The sequence below is a fragment of the Carassius auratus genome, chromosome 8 (assembly GCF_003368295.1).
Source record: "Carassius auratus strain Wakin chromosome 8, ASM336829v1, whole genome shotgun sequence".
NCBI classification, from domain to species: Eukaryota; Metazoa; Chordata; class Actinopteri; order Cypriniformes; family Cyprinidae; genus Carassius; species Carassius auratus.
The window spans coordinates 8,133,967-8,153,996 of record NC_039250.1 but is presented as its reverse complement, the minus strand read 5'-3'; the positions used below and the strand labels follow the sequence as shown (position 1 = coordinate 8,153,996).

Below are 20,030 nucleotides of genomic sequence, written 5' to 3'. Positions count from 1 at the left end.
TAGCACTGGATAAATTTTAATTATGTCAAAGCAGCTTCCCAGTAATGAACAGAAAAAGAAAACTGTTAATATTGCAAAATTCATCAGTTATGAAACAAATTCAACTTCATCTGTAAAGCAGCTCTACAGAAAACAACAGTATCATTATTCAGCTATAAATATAACAAAACTAAATGACTAGAGTAAAAAAAAAATCTTGACTGCTTAATTATACTGTTTATAATAGCATCCTAAGCCATTTCAAAAGCACTGCGTAGTTTGTACTGCTATTTCAGATTACTGGGAGATTAAAGAGTCAGAGGCAAGGCCGGCCTTCCCATAACACACTCCTTAGAGCCTGCGTTCTGATTGGCTGACATTCCAAAGGAATTCGGCTCTCCAAAGGGGGCTCGTTTCACCAAAAGATGGTGGTGCAGAACTAGAGAGAATGCCGTTACTAGGCCCCTAAATGCTCATGAAAATGTAAAAAGTAACCACTGTCCCTTTTGTTCTCCTTTTCTTCCCCCTTTCAATCTTCTCTCTTTCCAAAAGTGGGAGGCTCGGCTTGCACACAATGTAGCGGGCCTGAGCGGCGCGCTAGAATTCTTGTGGTAATCTCCACCACCGTGTGGAGGCGAAACAGCAGATGGATGTAACAGGCCGGTTTTGTTTGTATTTCTCAGTCAGGAGCTGAGAGAGCGCCAGACACATCCTTGAGTCCTTCAGCTTGTGTCTCGTCTTCTCTGTTTCTGATTGTTCTCTTCGCAGGACGGGCTGACCTGCTTCAGAAACTGGCCTATTTCTAAGACGTCCCCTGGGGGCAACCAAGGTGAGAAGGAGCTGTTTTTGGGCTCCAAAAAGATGAGATGTAAGGCCCGCTTTCTTTTAAACAGCAATGCGTACGCTTCAGGCTCAAACAGGAAGTACTGGACATCTGAGGCCCTCTAAGCCCTCTTTTAAGTCCACACTTTGCTTATGTAATCTAGCAAGTATAGCTATACTTTTTATATTTTTATTTAATTTAGAAACTGCTAAAAAAATTTACAATTACAACAAAATGGCAAGTGACACACTAAATTAAACATGCAGTTTAGAAATAGCAAGACTGCAGACTATTTTACAATGAGTTTAGTTTTATTTACGACTTTACAGTGTGCAGGTCAAACTAGTTTCCTTGCACTTTCAGATAGGATAACAATGTGTGCATTGCAATAATTTATTAATGCTTTATTGAATGAAAATTTGGCTTCCAGCTGTCAGTTTAAAGGTAGTGTTAAGTCACATTCCTGCACTTTGAAATGCACTGGAGAAAAAGCTTTAAACAGCCCGTAAACCTGTGTGGAAACATGGGAATTATTCTCTGGCCAGCAGAACTCTCAATTCAAGGGTGTACGTATATTAGCTCTGTCAGCAATTAACGTTTTATGACGCAGCCCTTGCTGTTTTAGCATCGACTGATGAACAAATGGTTCATGTCCCTATTCTGTTTTCCATTTTTCCGCTATTATGCCTCTCTCTTTCTCTCCATACTTTTTATCTTTCTCCCGTACCCTCCCCTTTTTGTCAGGATGTTGTTTTACTCCAGAGTAAGGGTATTCCAAGCCCGGCTTTGAACTTTAAAAGCTGTGGTGCTTCAGAGATGGCTAATATAGTGCCTCTATTGATCCCGTCTCCTGGCAACCTCTGACAACAACTGAGCAAAGGACAGCGCTCTGAAAGCACAGACAAGACTTTTCTTGTGCACAGTTAAATATAGGCTTGCCCTGGCCTTGAGCATTCTGGGAGATTTGCTCTGTGTTTCTTGCAGAACTTGTGCAGGTACTGTATAAGAAGACTATACAACTCATTGATACAGCGTACAGTCAGTTATGTGCAGTACCAGGAATTATTTTTGAGTATCAGCATCTGTGCTCTCTTCCATCCCTGCTTGAACACTTTTATTAGACAAAGGCTGTTAGTCACGCAAGCCATGTTTTGACTATCAACATTCAATCTGGACCATAATCCGGCCAAGGCTGGTCAAGAGGCCATCTGGCCAACATGCACTTTTGAATTTGCTTTAGCTGAACCAAAATGTATTTTTCTGACTAATTTGAACTAAATAAATGCAGTTTAAGATAAGCCTTATTCCTGATTTAAAATATGATATTTAAAGTTAATATTGACAAACAGTTAAAGAGATTTTGGACTTTTCCCATTCAATTAGAGCTGCATTAGGTAACTTTTGTAAAAAATATTTTTTTTACATATTTGTTAAACCTGTCATTATGTCCTGACAGTAGAACATGAGACAGATAATCTGTTAAAAAATCAAGCTCCTCTGGCTCCTCCCAGTGGTCCTATTGCCATTTGCAGTTATGGACCGCTCCTTGTAAGAAACAACCAATCAGAGCTGCGGTCCGTAACTTTGTTTGTGTTCAAAATGTCGAAAAATGTATATAACAAGCGAGTACACCATAAATCCATTTTCCAAACCGTGTTTTTAGATTGTCCAGAATCACTAGGGTGCACCGATAATAAGTGTTTATATTCGGACTTTTTTAGATTGCTTCGGGGTACAGCGGCGGAGTAACACAGTACCTTTGTGATTCTACATAGACATAAACAGAGAGAAGTAGTTCCGGCTACGATGTTCTTCCGCAAGACGCAAGCAGTTCTGTTTATTAACCGCTAGAGCGTCAAAAGTTCCCTACCGCAGCTTTAAGAAGTTTATAGATGTTTATTTATAAATGATTTATTTATATAAAATATACAGTACCTCCTTTTTTTACGTAATATATATTTATGTCTATATTGTTTATTTATATAAAAAACTGTATTACCTGTGTCACCAATTCACTTTTTTATTATGCAAACCTTGCTTTTTTGTACAGCTCCTATTTAAAATAAAATGTTTATAAGATGTATATTTATAAAAAATAAAGGTATATTTTATATAATAAATATATATTACTTCCGTCAGCAATAAACTTAAAATGAATAAATTCTATATAAATACTTTTATAAGATATGTAAATATGTATAAAGTCCCAAGTTTGTCGGTTCTCATGTTATTTACAAGATTTGTGGACTTGTAGTAAATCTGAATTCCATTAATATTCAGCAATTTGGACCTCAGTTCTTAAATCGTGACTTACTCTTAATGGCAGTGAAGCATTCTCACAGTTTATTGCGGGGGTTTAATGCAGGCCCTGGCAGAGACGGTGGAGCTGTTGGAACAAGCAGGTGTTTGGCATATTTTACCCATGGCTCTTTGATGGCACGGAGTCCATTGTGCTAGACGTTCATTAACATACCAAAGCAACAGAGAAAAGCCAAAGTCCAATTAATTCACTGAGCAATGCGGTCGAGATGTTCTGTAGGATGCATATCGGCAGCTGAGCACAGATATTTGAAAATATTGTGATGGCTGCAGTGGAATTGCTTTTACTCGGCTGAAAAATGCAGCCTCATCCACTATCCAAGGGTTATAAATACCTCTCATGGCCCATTTTATAGATCATAATTTAGAGTGCTCATGTTCAGCATAACCTGCCCCGTTTGCCCCAGGGAGAAGACCCCTGTAGACAGAAGTGGACCACTTATGAACCTCTTTGATGTATTTCCTGTTTGAAGTAACATCACACCTGATCTTAATGTAATAGCACTGCTTAATTGAGAGTATGTGTGTGTGTGTGTGTGTGTGTGTGTGTGTGTGTGCCTGCTGGCGAGATGATGATAGACCCTCGGTTTTAGATTAGACTGAAGGACAGTAGAAAGCATGCCAGAAAGTGCTGAGATTCTTGAGGAGTCCAGTCTAGACCGTCTTAAATATAGTACTCAGGGTTATACGAGAGTCCATGTGCGGCAATAACAGTTGTGTCTACACTTTGGTAAGCCAAACTATATTTGATACTGTTGATCAGCGGGATTCAGAGTTTTGGGTACTCTCACATTATTCTTACAACTTCATTTGCTGACTCTAGTGGAGCAGATATTTCATGCTTCCCTTTTAAAGTTGAATTGAGTCTACAATATGACATTGTAATGCCAAGTTTGGCTGCATTGCAGTAAAATCTAGAGGAAAATTAGCTTGAATAAAATAACAATAATTAATTTAATGTAATTTTTAAGTGTCTCAGTGTTATACAAAATATCTTCTTTTATGTTCTGAAGAAGAAAGGTCATACAGGTTTGGAGTGACATGAAAATAAAAGAGTAAAGAATCTAATTATAATTATATAAGTTTAAGTAATTATAACTTTAAGGCTTTACGCTAGCCCAAATGCGTAGTACTGTATACCAAAAACATGTGGGTGGTCTGACATTCTTACACCTTTTTGATATTTGAGGCAAGAAGTGCTTCAAGAGCATCCATAAAAAATTGCATAGTTGCAACATAGAAATCTTGATTATCGGGGGATAAAACCCTTTGAGAACATCTGTCTTGCGTATGATTAAGGTCTTCTGAACACGTAGAATAAACTAGATTGAAATTGGGTCAAACCAGAAATGTGCTACGAGTTCAAGAGATTGTTGTGGGAACTGAACCGGAAAGTAAATTACTTCAAGGGCAAAACAAATCCGAACAACATGTTCCTGGTCTTTTCTTCAGCAGCCATTAGTTTAGTACTGTTGTTCTTCTCTGTAATTGAGATAATTGCAAGAATGGAGGAAACAATTCTTCCAGCTTGGGGAAAACAATCGTGGCAGTGATTGTATTGAACATGAGACGAGTTTGAGTCTTAATGCACTTTTGAATCCAGTGCCAAATTGCATTTTATCTGCTTTATGTTCTGGAAATTAACCAGCTTGTTTCTCAGAGTATTACTTTACACATACAGTAAATGAAAATCCTGTCATCATTTACTGAACCTGTGAGGAACTTTCCTTCCTCAGTTAAACACAAAAAGTGATATTTTACAGAATGTCTGAGCTGCCCTTAATGGACCATTTGACTTTTTTCATTATATGATAAAAAAGCCAGAATAAATGATGAAATATTCTTCTTTTAATTAAATAACTGATGGAATGTGTTTATCTATGTTTAAATCGCACACAAAAGCTTCAACAAACTGCCTTGTCTTCCCAGGGATTGTGTAATTCTAACAGATAAATGAATAGCAGATATTTGAGTCTGGTCCACATAAACAGAGATGGAACGTGTGAAACCCTCGAGGCTTTTTCTGCTGGTGCTGGTTGAAACTGCTGGTTTTTTGTCTGGGAAGAGATTCATGAGCTTGTTGACTGTTGCTTCAGGATCTGCGGCGGGACTGCTGGGATTCAGGGAGCTTGATGTTAATGGTGTCTGATGACCGAGGGCCTCTCGCCTTCCAGGGGACGTCCAGATGTTGTAAGAGTTACAAGCGGTAAATACCCAGCAGCATCAGGAAACTGCTAGGCCCCATGTAGCTCAGTGATTGAAGTCCTGTCTCAGAGATTACGAGGCAAGTTGGATGCACAGTACCTGGTACTCTGTCCACACTTACTTGTAAGTTAAAGTGGTATGTTAATACTCTATAAGCTTTAGTGTTTGACGATAATCTGCTTTAGCTTTTCGATTTACTAAAAGTTCAAAATTCAAAAATAAGGAGGCAAAGCTGTTGGTTTGTTGTTGATGTTTTTTTTTTTTTTTTTTTTTTTTTGGTCCAATGTAAATTTGTGCTCTAGTTCTGTATGAACACTCTTGAGTGGGTGAGTTGTTTACTTTGTAATAAGTCTCTTTATTTCTACCAGTTTCACCCATTCAGGCCAATTTGCAGGCTAGTTGTGACGATAGATGGTCATTTGTGCATTGACAGATACTGTAAATGAATCAATGACAGGATGATTGGAAGTGTTGCCTTTGACTTTTCTCCCTGATTTTGCCATATTCACATTACAGGAGCTCTATGAGAACGCAATGAGCTCTTTCTAAATCTTTTTCCGCTGTTATACAGTGTTTACTTTATTAAAAGCGAGTGATTTATACACTTTGAGCTCATACCTGTTTTCTACCTTTTAGAAAACTGAATTATATTGAGACTGAAAATGTTAAATCAAATACAATCTTAGTTTTGAATCTTAGATCAGATCATTCTCATAACTAACTTTATTTATAAGGTGCATCCTGGCATTTTATTGAAGGGCGTCACATGTATAACAACTTTCAGTAAAATGTTTGATTTTATTTATTTGTACCCATACTAACATTGATAGTTTAAAAGTTTGTAAGATCATAAGAAACTAATTAAGTTGAGTGTGGACAAATGCTTGATATTTAGTGTATTTTGTAATCCGTTCATTCATTCAATGTTAGCATCTGGTCTTTTTCATTTGGCCTTCATTTGTTAGTGGATGGTGGCCACTTGCTTTTCTGTTTTTTCCGTTTCTCGGTGCTGCATAATAACAGCTCATGTACATATTATCTGTTTTTTTTCCTAATCATTGCAAAAATAACACAAATAGGCCTAGTTCTCACACAGCTAAAAAAGACTAATGGACTATTTTCGTACTCTCAAGTGGAAAGAACTATATGTAATTGTTGATTTGGCAGTGAAAACATCTCTTCCCAATTTTGCCATTGCTGCAAAAATTGCATAATCAATTAAACTCATCGTGAGTCTCATTCAGGGCCATAAACAGTCTAGACCAGTGTGTCCAGAACGCTTGTTTCTTTGCCAGACTTTATCTCGCCTAATGTGTTCATTCTCCTAGTTTTCAGTGCTTCATTAATTCACATTGTCACATCATGACAGAAAGAATGTCATTATGGGTGTTCATTGGTTGATGATTTTGAACGTTGCCTTTTCTAGTAAAAGCTTGGAATCCAAGCAAAAAAAAAAAAAACAAGTTTCTCTCTGTACTTCCCAATCACCAAATGTGGTGAACTCTGTACTCTCACAAAAGCGTTTTGATGTAACATCTATAATGGCCAAGAGCATTATGTGTATTTCTTAAAACAACACCGAAAGAGCTGTTTGTATATTTGACGTCAGAAAAAAAAAACTGAAAAATAGTGGTTTCAAAGGAAAGCAAGTTATTGCATGTTTTGTCTATTTGTAGTTTCAGTGGCCATCATATGTTTCTTCTCCACAGATTGAGGTCCTTCTGATTGTCCTCTTTTTGTGGTGGCAAACTGCGGTTTGTTTCATCACTTCAGCAGACGTTGTTTGTTTGGACATTTTATTTTTTCACTTATACTTTTCTATTTGATCTTGGTTAATCTGTCTGTTTATCTTTCATTCTGTCTGTATGTCTGTCTTATTTTCACAATATGTTGTTGATGTTTGTGGGGATGCTCTTATTATATGTAATGTATCAAATTTATTTTTTAGTACCACTTTGGTCCAGACGGGGGCACTGCATGTAAACATTTTCCCCTTTAAATGTGCAAGCTATGGAGAAGGCCCGAGGGCAGAGAGCTGAATTCATGTCTTGATTGCATTTACCTGCTGCACACCAGTCAGTCAGCTCCCTGAAGTTGGTCTGATATTTACAGCAGTGTTCCTGCGCTCTGAGGCTAAATGCCTGTTTGTGTGCAGGCCTGATGTGCACACCTCTTGAGGTCAGTGCTATTAAAGGGCTGGTCGAGTAAAGAGCTAAAGATTTCAGAAGAAATCATAAAAAGAAGTACTTATGTGATTTTAATATGGTCACAATCATTTATAAATCTGGACACATAACTCGCACTTCCTTCTGCCTTCTGCGTTTGCTTTCTTAAATAATATTACTGGTCTTATTGTGCGTAATTCATCAGAGCATGTTTATCTACATGATAATAATAATGTTTGTTTTCCATAATTCGAATTAAATATTTTAATGGGTCACACCTGCAAATAGAACAAACAAATTATAATTTCTATAAAGATAAATTTATGCATTTTTAACATTCCAGTAAAAATATCCCCACCCCCTCTCTCTCTCTCTTTTATATATTTATATATATATATATATATATATATATATATATATATATATATATATATATATATATATATATATATATATAATATAAGGATTGTAACATATTTTTTCCCACTGAAAAGCTATTTTAGAAAGACTAATAATACAAATGTATCAAGAAGCAAGAAGTAATTTGTTCCAGTACAAGGTTGTGTGAGCAGGTCAAAATACTAACAAAAAAATAATAGCTAACATTAATGATCCAATCCAATGCTGATGTTTAAAATCATGCCCTGTCTACATTTATTCCTGCTGATGAATGTTTACCAGATTATGTCATAATGGTGTAAGAGAACTGATTGTTTCTGGGGGGACACTGAGTCCTGCATTCCTCTTTCAGTCATTTTTGTCTTAACGCAACATATTAGAAGCATAAGACAGTTTCATACCGACTTTATTATATTTAGATTTGTATAGACAGTGACTTGGCTAATAAATCTCATGAGTACCGTAGTTTGCATTTGTGATGGCTACCAAACATTGGGTTCCACAGTTTCTGATTTGCTTTACATCTCTGGAGAGATAAACGTTTTGTTTTATGTCTTCATGCACACCAGGCAGCATCGGTACACAGAGCCGTCCATCACTCTTCCCTATACTCTCCTTTAGCTTGACTCCGAGGCTCAGGTGGCATGTAGCAACTGCACTACGGGTAATAATATCAGACCTCTTATTACCCACATTTATTCCAGCAAAGAGCTGTTCTGAGAAGCCGAGCAGACAGATTTACGCCAGCCTCTCCATCTCATCCTCTCTCGATGAGAAAGTTCACACTGGGGTCGAGTGTCTGAGCATCAGGAGAGAATGAAGATGGCTCCTGCCGCCTCCCTGGGCTCCTTCCATTACTCAGTCACCCTCCTACAAAGACCCAGCATGCCACAGACCTGCTCTCTTCCTCCTCACTGGAGAAATATTCTGTCACCGAGCTGCCAGCACGTCAACCCCCCCCCATCCATCAGCTCCAACTCACCGAGAGACTGTTACTGTCTTTAGCTCTTCTGCTTTTCAGTTATTCCCTCTAATCTTTTAACTTTGTCGTTTTAAGCATTCCTGCTTTCGATGGTTAAAGTTCGGAGAAGTGATGCTGATATGGAACTTTCTGGATTGTCAGTCTGTTTTTGGAGTAATGAAAAGTTAAGCAAAGTTTTAAAGCGAGTGTTCACTAAATGAAAATCCTGTCTTTACTTACTTGCCTTAATGTTGTTTCAAACCTGTATGACATTCATTCTGCTGTTCATGATACTCATTTAGGCTATCAAGCTGCAAAAAGACAAAATAATCGTTGAAAAACTATAATATAAGTGGTCCATATGAAGTTACAGTATACACCCATTTAAGCTACTCATATTTAGCAATATAAACCAATGCCATTGATCTCAATTATGCACATCTTTTGACATTTGAGAGGTATGGTGGAGGTTACATGTCTGTCTTTTCTTCACACAAAGCTATCAAGACTTGTAAAATATATATATTTTTTCCTTAATAGAGCTTGACAGCTCCTGGTCACAGTATGCTTTTGTTGTTGTATAGAAGATAGCAGTGCTATTTTTGTATTCAGGTAAGAAATTAAAGCAGGTTTGGAACAATGTAAGGGTGAGTAAATGATTAGGTAATCTTTATATTAGATGAATTAACTCTTTAAATCAAGCATAACGCATGTTATGGTCTCCCTCATGAAGAATGACCATGGTATTTTGTTTCTGCCAAATTACCATATTTTCACAGTTACTGTGATAACCTGATATTAACCACTACTTCATCAAAAAGTGATTAAAGCGACATGGTCCGAAAGCTTTTTAAGCTGTTTGATGTATGCTGTTGGAAGACAATGTTTGTTTGTTTGTCTTTTATTCAGCAAGAATGCATTAAATTGATCACACGAGACTGTAAAGACGTATAATGTTACTAAAGATTTATATTTAAAATCAGTGCTATAGCACAAAATCATTCAAACACCTATAAAATAAATTTATTAAAATTAAATTAAAATTACATTTTTTCCATTTAATTAGTTTGCTTTGTTGTGAAGGTTGCACATTTGTAAATCCTTTTTAAAAATAGTTTTCATCTCTGTCTGGTAGGTTGTAGACATTTGGTTCTCAGAATCTAGGATTTCATCATGGAGGTGAGATGTTCTTCTGCGGCTCGTAAATCTCATTATTTCACCAGCTAGTGTCGTAGAGGTCACAGGGGTCAAAATGCCTAGTCAGAGCACTGCAAACATATTAATGTATTGGATGTTTAACTGAGGGCGGGTGAAGAGAGAGACCTCCTGTTCAATCTTTAGTGGTTTCAGCAAAGTAAAGCTATGATAGATACTCGTTTCTCTTGAATTTACAACAATAATGGGAAAAATGTGCACCTTTTATTGACCATACCTGATGAGCTATGTAAAACTACCAAATAATAGTTTTGCGTGAGAAACAAACCAGAATTTATTACTTACATAAATTGTAAAAAATTTTGACAGATTTTTAGGCTATTATATTTTACATGATTGGATTTTTTTATTAATTAATTTATTATTAATTAATTTATTTTTTATTTTTTTTATTTTTTGGGGGAGGGTGTTTAAGATCTTTTTTAAGCTTGATGTGGTCAGTATGAACTGCTTTTGTAAAATTTCTCCTTTGGAGTTTTTTTGGAACATTGTAAAGGGTAAGTAGACAAGTTTGGGTGAATTATCACTGTAATCTAATATCTGTACATTTGATATAGTCCTTTTTATGATGGAGCTGCTCAGAACATGTCTGCACTATAATTTACACCCAAATTCACACCTCACTCTAGATTTCATTCCCAAAGCACAGAGGTTATTTGTGGGGAGGAGTTGACTCTCTACTTTCCCCCTGGTTTTTCCCCCTCTTCTCTCGAAACTCTCCACAATGTCATTTTAAGAGCAGTCCTGACTTGCAGAATCAGATGGAGAAATCTACTTCTCTGGCAGTGATTCAGTTTAACAGCAGCTTTTGAAGTGAAGACTTCCAGCAGTTTCTGAATCAGTCATTCCTTAGGCTGTGACACAGGTGAAAGCGGATAGCATGTCAGGGGCAGTGAGGCGAGTTCTGGGGAGGAAGTGGTACTACTACAGACTTCTGGGCCGATCCAGGCACAGACAGCATGTTCGTTCACGGAGCCGCTGCCGCACTACTATCAAGGGTGATTCTGTCTTTTTTCTGTCTATCTTGGAAAAAAACAGTACTTTGCTGGGGTTACAGAATGTGCCATGGTACCCTTATGCGTTTGTGGAATTTTTCATCATCTGATGATATTGACTTAATATCCATCATATAAAAGAATTTGCCCTAAAGGATGTTGGAAATTAAAGTGCACTGAGGAACTGACAGAAATGTTTGACTGGTTATAGTTTTCAATCAGAATGAAGTGTGCATTTGGTGTCTGAGAGAAAAAGGTGCCCAGGTTTCAGATATTCTTCTCCTCTTTGCTCTGTGATTGAAGTTTATTTTGCTGTGATGCATTTTTGAAGCAAGTGAAGGTGCAGGCAACTTTTTTAGGGGACTAGACTTTGTTGATGTTTCAGAAAAATATACATACTCTATCTGGTAGTACATTGATGGAAACACAAAATAAAATTATGCAATTTACAAAACTGAATTGCAAAAGTTTTTGTCCTTTCCGTAACTGAATAAATATATCTAAAAAAAAGTATTTGTTTAAAAAATAAAATAAAAAAAATAGTGTATATAGCTGTTAAAGATATTTCAAATTCATACACATTTGTGGTCTTCTTCATGGCCTTCCTTCCACTTTCATGCTTTTTAAAACTGACAATTATAAACAGAAGAATTATACTTTTACTTTAGCAGTTTAAAAAGACAAGTTGTAGATTCTGATTCAGAGTCGAAATCACTTTTCCTTCTGTATGAGTTAGCCTGAATTAGGAAAAAAAAAAATCTTGTCAGCCTATGATGTGCTGCTGTAAGAATATCTATCCATTTTTCAGTAATTCACTGCTTCGATGGAGTTCATAAACAAGTCTTACTCGTGGTGAAGTGAAGCTTCCTAAATATAGAGCCTCCAGGGACTTTCTTTTCAGTCCTTACAATGATAAGAGCCAAGAGAGACTTATCCTATGTGTGTGTGTGTGTGTGTGTGTGGGAGAAGAAAGCAAGCAGTTCACAGTTCACACAATCCTGAAGAAACTGCCACCTCCTCTTTACATCAGGTTCCAACAAATTTCCATGAATGATTTCTGTTCTCAGTTTCTGGTGTTCTCTGACTTCTGGATTGTTTGGATTGTTGCATTTACTTCTTGGTTCGGTTCGAGTTCACATTCACAAGGCAACATTGCCAAGCATACCAAACTGTGTTTATGCAGGTCACATGTTAGAAAAGCTGTCCTCTTATTGGTCAGAGTTCACCTGTTTACATTCCTCTGCACTGACTGCTGCATTTCATATAGCATATTTCCCTTTAGGGATTATGATACTGCTTTGGTCCGTTGGGTCGGATTGCTTTCTAACCATGAGCAAACCACTCCAGTGTCTGTTTGCAATTGGGCTGAGACCACCTCTTCAAGGAGGTCTCGGTACGCTTGTATGGTCCTCTTTTGGTGTGCACCCGAGTGTGATTGCTGCAAGCAGCTTGTTGAGGAGAGGTGTGCTAATACTTTTCTAACCAATGCAACTAGCAGTGCCCTGGCAAACACCAGAATTAATGAGAGACTTTTGAAATCCAATTAAGTTTCTGATCTAAAGAAAGGAATTATAATTAAATGATTTGATTGAAATAAATTAATATATGTATTAAATATTTTATTATTATTTATTTATTTATTTATTAAATTATATTCTAGCATTTCATTTTGTTTTATTAATTTATCATTTTATTTTATTTTTAATTAATTTTGGTGAACTAGGATGGAATAATAAACTGAATAATGAAATAATGAACCATGGGAATATATTTTGAAGTACGTTTTTCTTACCCTATTAAGAGAGTTTTGAGCATAAGCCTGTTGGTTTTCTTTATATATATATATATATATATATATATATATATATATATATATATATATATATATATATATATATATATATATATATATATATATATAAAATCCCATCCCAAAATTCAATTCAAATACACGTTAATTAAATGGAAGCCAATTCTACAATACTGAATTTGGCACAAACCTGGCAACCACTCATAACATACAATTGCAACCTTAGTTTTTGCAGCCCTATCATTTAGTTTCTCCCATTTCCTTCTTTTCATGAGTGCACAAGTATTTTTCTAAACTTCAAGTGTGTAGAAAAAACTTCAAGATGCATTCTTGTTTCATATCCATTACTTGGAAACATTGCACTGTTCAAACTTTGCTCAAACTCTTGTGGTGGCAGTTGATGAGATTGAGATTGATCAAATCTTACTGAGATTTTCTCAGATTTGGCGAATGTGTGCTGCATGATCTGTCAGGCCTTTAGCAGCACTTCTGCATTAAAACCCAAAGAAGTTCTGTTTCTTGACACATCGAGGGGCTTGAGAGACAGGTGTAGTCGAGGGTTTAGCTCTGTGACTGTTTCATTGAAGGAAGAGAGCTGACTTGCTTAGGGATTGATGCTTTTGTGAACCCAAAGCAGCATTTGCCATCAATTCTTGGTGTTACTGTGCATGCCTTACACAAGAGTTCACCCAAAAATGACAATCTGTCATTATATACAATTCTCACACTTACATTACCTTTAATTGGAAACACTGGAACAGCTTGTTCTGATTAAATAATTGCTCTTCACAGAACAACAAAACAGTGCTTAGTTATCATTCTATTTCTGTTCTGTTTGTCTCTGCCTGTTTTCCATTTCCTTTCACCGTGGTGGTCTGGTTTCAGGGGAGTGATGTTAGATGGAAGGCCTGCACAGCATTTTAGCTGTTTGACTGATAGGCCTAGAGGAGCATGGATATTATTAAACCCAGGGAATGGGCACGTAGGTTTGCTTTCAAAAAAACGTTTTTTTTACTTTTTACTTTTGTGGAAATCTTACAGAGACTGCATTTGATTAAAAATGTAGTAAAACAGTAATATTCTGATTAAAATAACCATTTTCTGTTTGAATACATTTTAAAATGTAACTTATTCCTGTAATGCAAAGCTGAATTTTCATATTTTAAAAAACCAGAAAATATTGTTTGGTCACTGTAAAATAGTAATAGAAGTCTATGGAAAGTCTCCACAATTCACAGAAACAAACGTGTGTGTGTGTGTGTGTGTGTGTGTGTGTGTGTGTGTGTATTAGAAATATATATATATTATATATATTAATATTATAGTTAAAGGATTTGGTCTGTATCTTACAAATGAATGAGTTCTGTGTACTTCTCCACAATATTTCTCTCTGCTTCAATACATACTGAAAATCAATGGATATGCAGACGGGCCATCTGACAGAAAATTACTTGTAAAAATCTATTTATTTACTAACTGTATTATTCCACCAGATACTTACTGCGTCACAAAGTTATGAATTGCTAAATAGACTCAAGCAAAGTCCGTTTATTCTTTCCCTTTATACAATTTTGTTCATTGTCATTCATAATCACGTATAAAATAACCTGCAAGTCACTGTATGTCACCATGACACCATAAAAAAGTTGTTTAGCTTTTTATGTTATTGTCTTTGCTTTTAAACCTTAAAAGGGCATCGCTGCCAAAGGAGTCAAAAAAACATTGTGTCCCAGGCCTTCGTCTAACCGAACCGAAAGGCCTGCAAAGACTCATCATCTCTAGCTGCGACAAGCCGAGCCAGATCTGAAGAAAGGTGTGCATTTAGATTAAGAGCAAATGAGACAGGCCTGTGAGTTATAGCCCTGCTTGAATGCTAAATGAGACCATAGCACTTCTATGTAATTTCCTGCAATGACAGAGTCCTCCGTGAGATCAGATGGAGGACGGTGGCACCCCGGTGCAGGCGTCTCTTACACAGCTGAGCCATGCATCTTGTTCAGAGCAGATTAATAGGGCGCTAGCGCCAAGCATTTCTGCTGTAATTCTTTGGCAAATAGCCCACAAGTCTTCCCAACATCTTGGGTTGAACTGATTTACATATATAGAACATTGTTTGATGGTTCTTACCTGTTTTTAAATATATTAATTTATAAGTTACATCGGCCACGTTGTACTATTTTATTTTATGAATGATGCATTTATATATTGCTTTATTGTGTACTGCTGTACATCCAAAGTGCTTTACAATCAAAAAGTACATTGTATATAATGTACATTTGTATAAGCTTTAGTTTAGTATGGGAAATCAGTTTAGTTTTGGTTTAAATGTTTTGGGTCATAAAGTGGCGGTGATCGGCCCCCTGATGTGGTATTTATTTACTTTTGTCCACCCTGAAAAATGGAAAGTATATTTCCACAGCAACTCATAATCACAACTTCTGTATTCTTGTCAGCATGTCTGCTCTGGACAAATATGAGCAGAGCGGTCAGGAGTTCAGACCCCCTGCTCACAGGTCCGTGCCAGAGGAGGCTTTTCTTTGAGCCCCTTGTGTTGTCCTCTCAATATGAAAGCATTTTACTGTCTCCACTCTTCATAAACACTTGGCTCTGGGTGGAGGAATGTTGGAGCCATCTCTTAATTGTTGTTTAGTGTTTTTTTTCCATTCATGTTGCATTTTATCAATCATGATCAAGCAGCTTAATGATGAAAGAATATTTGAACCAGTTATTAGTTTGCAGGTTGGTAATAGCATTGTAGTCATCATTCAGAGCAAACAGTGCTTTCAACATAGCTGATGGAGAGATACTGATGATTATGAACAGAAGTAGACACAGTCATATTTCCCTGTTAAGAATTATGTACTGTATATAATGTATTGGCCTACTTACAGACTTTTAAATGTTACGCAAAAACCCAGTGGATCTCCACTGTTTTCAAACACTGCATCTAAGTCAAAGATCATGTGATCTTGCTTCCATGCTTAACATATGGATCAGAATGTTGTGATATTAACATAACCAAGAGACGGCGTTGAGATTTCTCTCCCATGCATTCCAATCTGTTCATCTCTCTAGTGAGAAAACAGTGAATTTACTAACACACACACACACACAGACGGAATGTTCATATGTCGATACCTACGCAGGGCTGTTAATCACTCTTCCTCCATGTTGTCAGATCATGTCTAGTTTTGCTCAGCCAGCACTAAATGATGACTGAGGCAGCAATGCAAATCCTTTATTAGCACATCATTTTAATCATTGGTTTGTATCCAGATGTCAGTGATTTCGATGCTCTCTGTACACTATTGTTGAATTGTGAATTGGTTAACTGAAAGTAGCTTTACTGTGTGTGTGTGTGTGTGTGTTGGAGGGTCAGCTTTTTTATAAAAAATAAAATAAAAATAGATAAAATAAAACAAAATAAAACAGAGTGCTAGTGTTAGAGGGTCAAGTTTTTAATATATATATATAATAAAAGAAACAAGTATATAGAATAGAAATAGAACAGTGAGTGCAAGTGTTAGAGGGTTGAGTTTTTTTTCTTTGAGTAAATAAAAAGAAAACAAACAAAATTACATCATGTTGCTTTCTGTTGTATAACCTGTATTATTATAATGGTTGTTGATACTTTTTTGTCAAAAAGCTGATTTTGTAGTTTTGAGTATGTAGTTATATTAACGGTCTATTACTTAATTTAATATATAAATGTTATAAATGTAAAAATATACAGGCATCTTGTAACACCGGAAACACTGTACCATTTTTACAATCATTTTTTTGGGCAACCACAGCCGACAGTTTTTTTTTTAATACCTTAAATATAACAGGATATTTTTTATACTGTAGAACAGAAAGCTTTTTTATTAGAACAACCAATTCTGGCACAAGAAATGTGCTGTCAGAAAGAGCACACACGAAAAAAGCTTCCAGATCTTGTTAGTGACGCATCTTTCCTAGTACAAAACCAGCGAGGCACAGAAGCCCTTCCTCCACTTTATTTTGAGTTTGACGGGATTCAGACTGTGCAAAGAGACAGACAGAAGGATGAATTTCATAGATCTTGTCTTTCAGGTTGGCTGCGTTAGCTCTCTATTTTTTTTCCCCCGCACAAACACTTGTTCCCTCCTTCCCTCAATCAATCGTGCAGACACAGAGATAGATGCAGGCGTGTGGTGAATGCCAAGCACAGACTGACAGGCTGATGCAGGCCGTGCATGACCGACACATGTGACTACAGAAGCAGCATATTGTAGAGAATTATGGGTGGACCTTTTGACTTGAGCAAATAAGAAACCTGCCAAAGCAGCCACATTGCAACATGCTTAATACCACTCAAAAGATCATAACAACCACATAGCAATGGCACAGCAACCCACAGGCAACCATCCGAAACAACTTGTTGAAATCTTTGCACGCATGAAGATGTGATGATGCTGAACACCTTTCTTTATTTTTTTCAGTTTTCCAGTGCTGTTATTGATGTGTGATTGTGTTCATTTTGTGGTGTTGTTTATCCTAGGGGAAATCTGATCGTAGAACTGCTCTTGGCAGACTACATACACATGAATCCAGTCCTCACTCTCTGATTCCTCTCTCTCTCTCTCTCTCTCTCTCTCTTCCTGTCTGTCTGTTCTCAGAGTCTCTCACTGACAGGGTGGGCCGGCGGCGCAGTATGCCTGGCAGTACAGTGGACAAAACGGTGGTCGCTATGGATGCAGACACGTCAACACCTTTTAAAGTCACGGTACGCATTTATGACAGCAGCACAGATAAAAATAGTACATTTACAACCGTAAGAGGATTTAAGCATCTCTGTGTGATTCAGTTTGACTTTATATGATTATTTATGTTGTGCTGTACTCTTCATAAATGCCTTAATATATCAGATAAAATATTAAATGCATAATTTTTTATAAAATGTTTAATTAGTTTCTTCACATAATGTCAATACGGAGCAGGCCCGGCTGCAGGATGAAATGACTGAGGGGGCATGTGAAATTGTTAAGGGGGCTTAACTTTATTACACCATCAAAATGCTTTGATGGCTGTCATGTTCATCAGCTGTACTCTCAATCACACTTTCAGTGTCCTTTTTGTGGTCTGAAATACGCTGCATATACTTTCTTATGTCCATTTTTGAATATTAATGATAATTCACATTTTAGCTGAAACTTAATTGCTGATTTTTTTTATTTTTTTTATTTTTTTTTAATTGCTGATAATATCACAAGTTCATATATTTGCTCGACAGAAACCGAATGGCGCGGGGTTGGATAAAACCACGCCCCTTGTTTTAAATTTAAACAACTGTATTTTCCATATGTGACTTAATACCCACATCAGGAAATCACACAGTCCACAAAAGATAAGCCAGCTTCATTTATTATGAATAATTAACCCTTTTACACTTAAGTTTAAAATATTCTAACTGACTCCCAAGAGTAAAATTTTTCAAGGCGACAGTTATTTTAGAACGTTCCCCCTTAATGTTTCCATGGCAACGCGTCATATTTGTCACGTGACACCGCAGCCACAATAATAACACTGTATAACAGATGTAGGCTATCCTTCATTTCGTTTTTCCTTTTTTATTCGAAATATTCACAAACTTACTTACCATGTCATCCACTATCCTATATTCCGATTCTCAAATATGTGTAAGTGAGTGTGTTTGGTCGTTTAAAAATCTTTATAACAATAGAGTAAACTTTATAGTTAGCATTCTTCCACTGTGTTTTATCTGATATGAAAAACACACGTCGTCAAATTATATTTGAATATATTGTTTTTGCTGCTTTCACAGACTCCAAATGTAGCCTATTGTTTTACCAGTGCTTATGTGTAGCCTATTTAAATATATGAAATCTAAAATAAACATTATGAGGTTGAAAACACTGCATAGTTGTGATATATGACAGCGCTGAGCTCGTCCGTCTCTGGCTCAGCGCCAACCAACGCGAAAGACGTTTGAATCTGGCAGTAATGTCACGAATCACAACACTGAACATTCTAAATCCCATGGGGATAAGGTTAAATTATTATTTAACTCAAAAGGTTGACCATTTATTTTTAACCATGAATACAAAAATGAAACAGGGGGGGCACAAGTCAGATCTGAGGGGGCATTGCCCCCTTTTGCCCCCTCGTGGCGCCGGGCCTGATACGGAGTGAATTTTAAATAATTTCACTGCTTTATTTTTACCAGATGTTGACATTTGTGCCAATTTCTGAAACGAATAAGTGAAGTTTGTTTAAAGTTTCGGACCCACTTTATATTAAGTGGCCTTAACTACTATGTACTTACATTTTAATTTATGATTTAGTACAATGTACTTATTGTGTACATGTTTTTACATTGTACTTATATTTTTTTTAAAAAACTACATGTAATTACATCTGTATTTAATTTCTGTAATTACATTTATAATTACACTGTTGACACATACTTTACACCTTAACCCACCCTTAAACTTACCCATACCTCCAACCCTCTCCCTAACCTTACCCCTATCCCACCTCAATAGCAGCAAAAGTGTTTTACAATACAATATGAACACAATAAGTACATTGTACTTATTTTTTTATGTAAGTACATAGTAGTTAAGGCCACCTAATATAAAGTGGGACCAAAGTTTCTTATAAAAATATTACAGGTGTATTAATTTCTTCTTTATCATGTGAAAAAAGACAAAGAAAATTCACTTATTTTCAAAATCAGCGTACTTTTATTTCAATACTGTTACACACACACACACACACACACACACACACACACACACACACACACACACACATATATATATATATATATATATATATATATATATATATATATATATATATATATATAATGCAAAAATATATTTTATTAGCTTGTTTTAATTTAAATTTTAGTTATTTTGTTAGGTATTTTATAATTTCAGTTTAATTAGTTTATTTTACAAAATATTTCTAATTAGTGTTTTATAAATAACAATCAAATTTAAATAGTAAAAATGAAATATTTTGTTTACCTGCATGCTGCATGCTATATGACCATCAACCAAAGTCAGAGAACTGTGAACATGCAAATATGATGCTTAATTATTAAAATATTTGTTTAAAAATCTCAGGGTCTACTTAAAGGGTCCTTGATTATGATTTCATTTTTTTAACT

General features: G+C 36.1%; 1 protein-coding gene across 4 annotated transcripts in view; it reads left to right on the top strand.

Moving 5' to 3' along the window:
• Positions 1 to 20,030, top strand: part of dab2ipa (DAB2 interacting protein a) — an 89,005-nt gene that overhangs the window by 12,783 nt on the left and 56,192 nt on the right. For 2 of the 4 annotated variants that reach the window (XM_026269495.1, XM_026269488.1), the window contains exons 1-2: positions 10,912 to 11,064; positions 17,512 to 17,618. In XM_026269495.1, coding sequence (XP_026125280.1) covers positions 10,947 to 11,064; positions 17,512 to 17,618 — 225 coding nt within the window. In that variant the 5' untranslated portion in view covers positions 10,912 to 10,946. Of the gene's footprint in view, positions 1 to 10,911; positions 11,065 to 17,511; positions 17,619 to 20,030 lie in introns of those variants that run through there. The other 2 variants (XM_026269487.1, XM_026269489.1) reach the window with 1 other exon arrangement.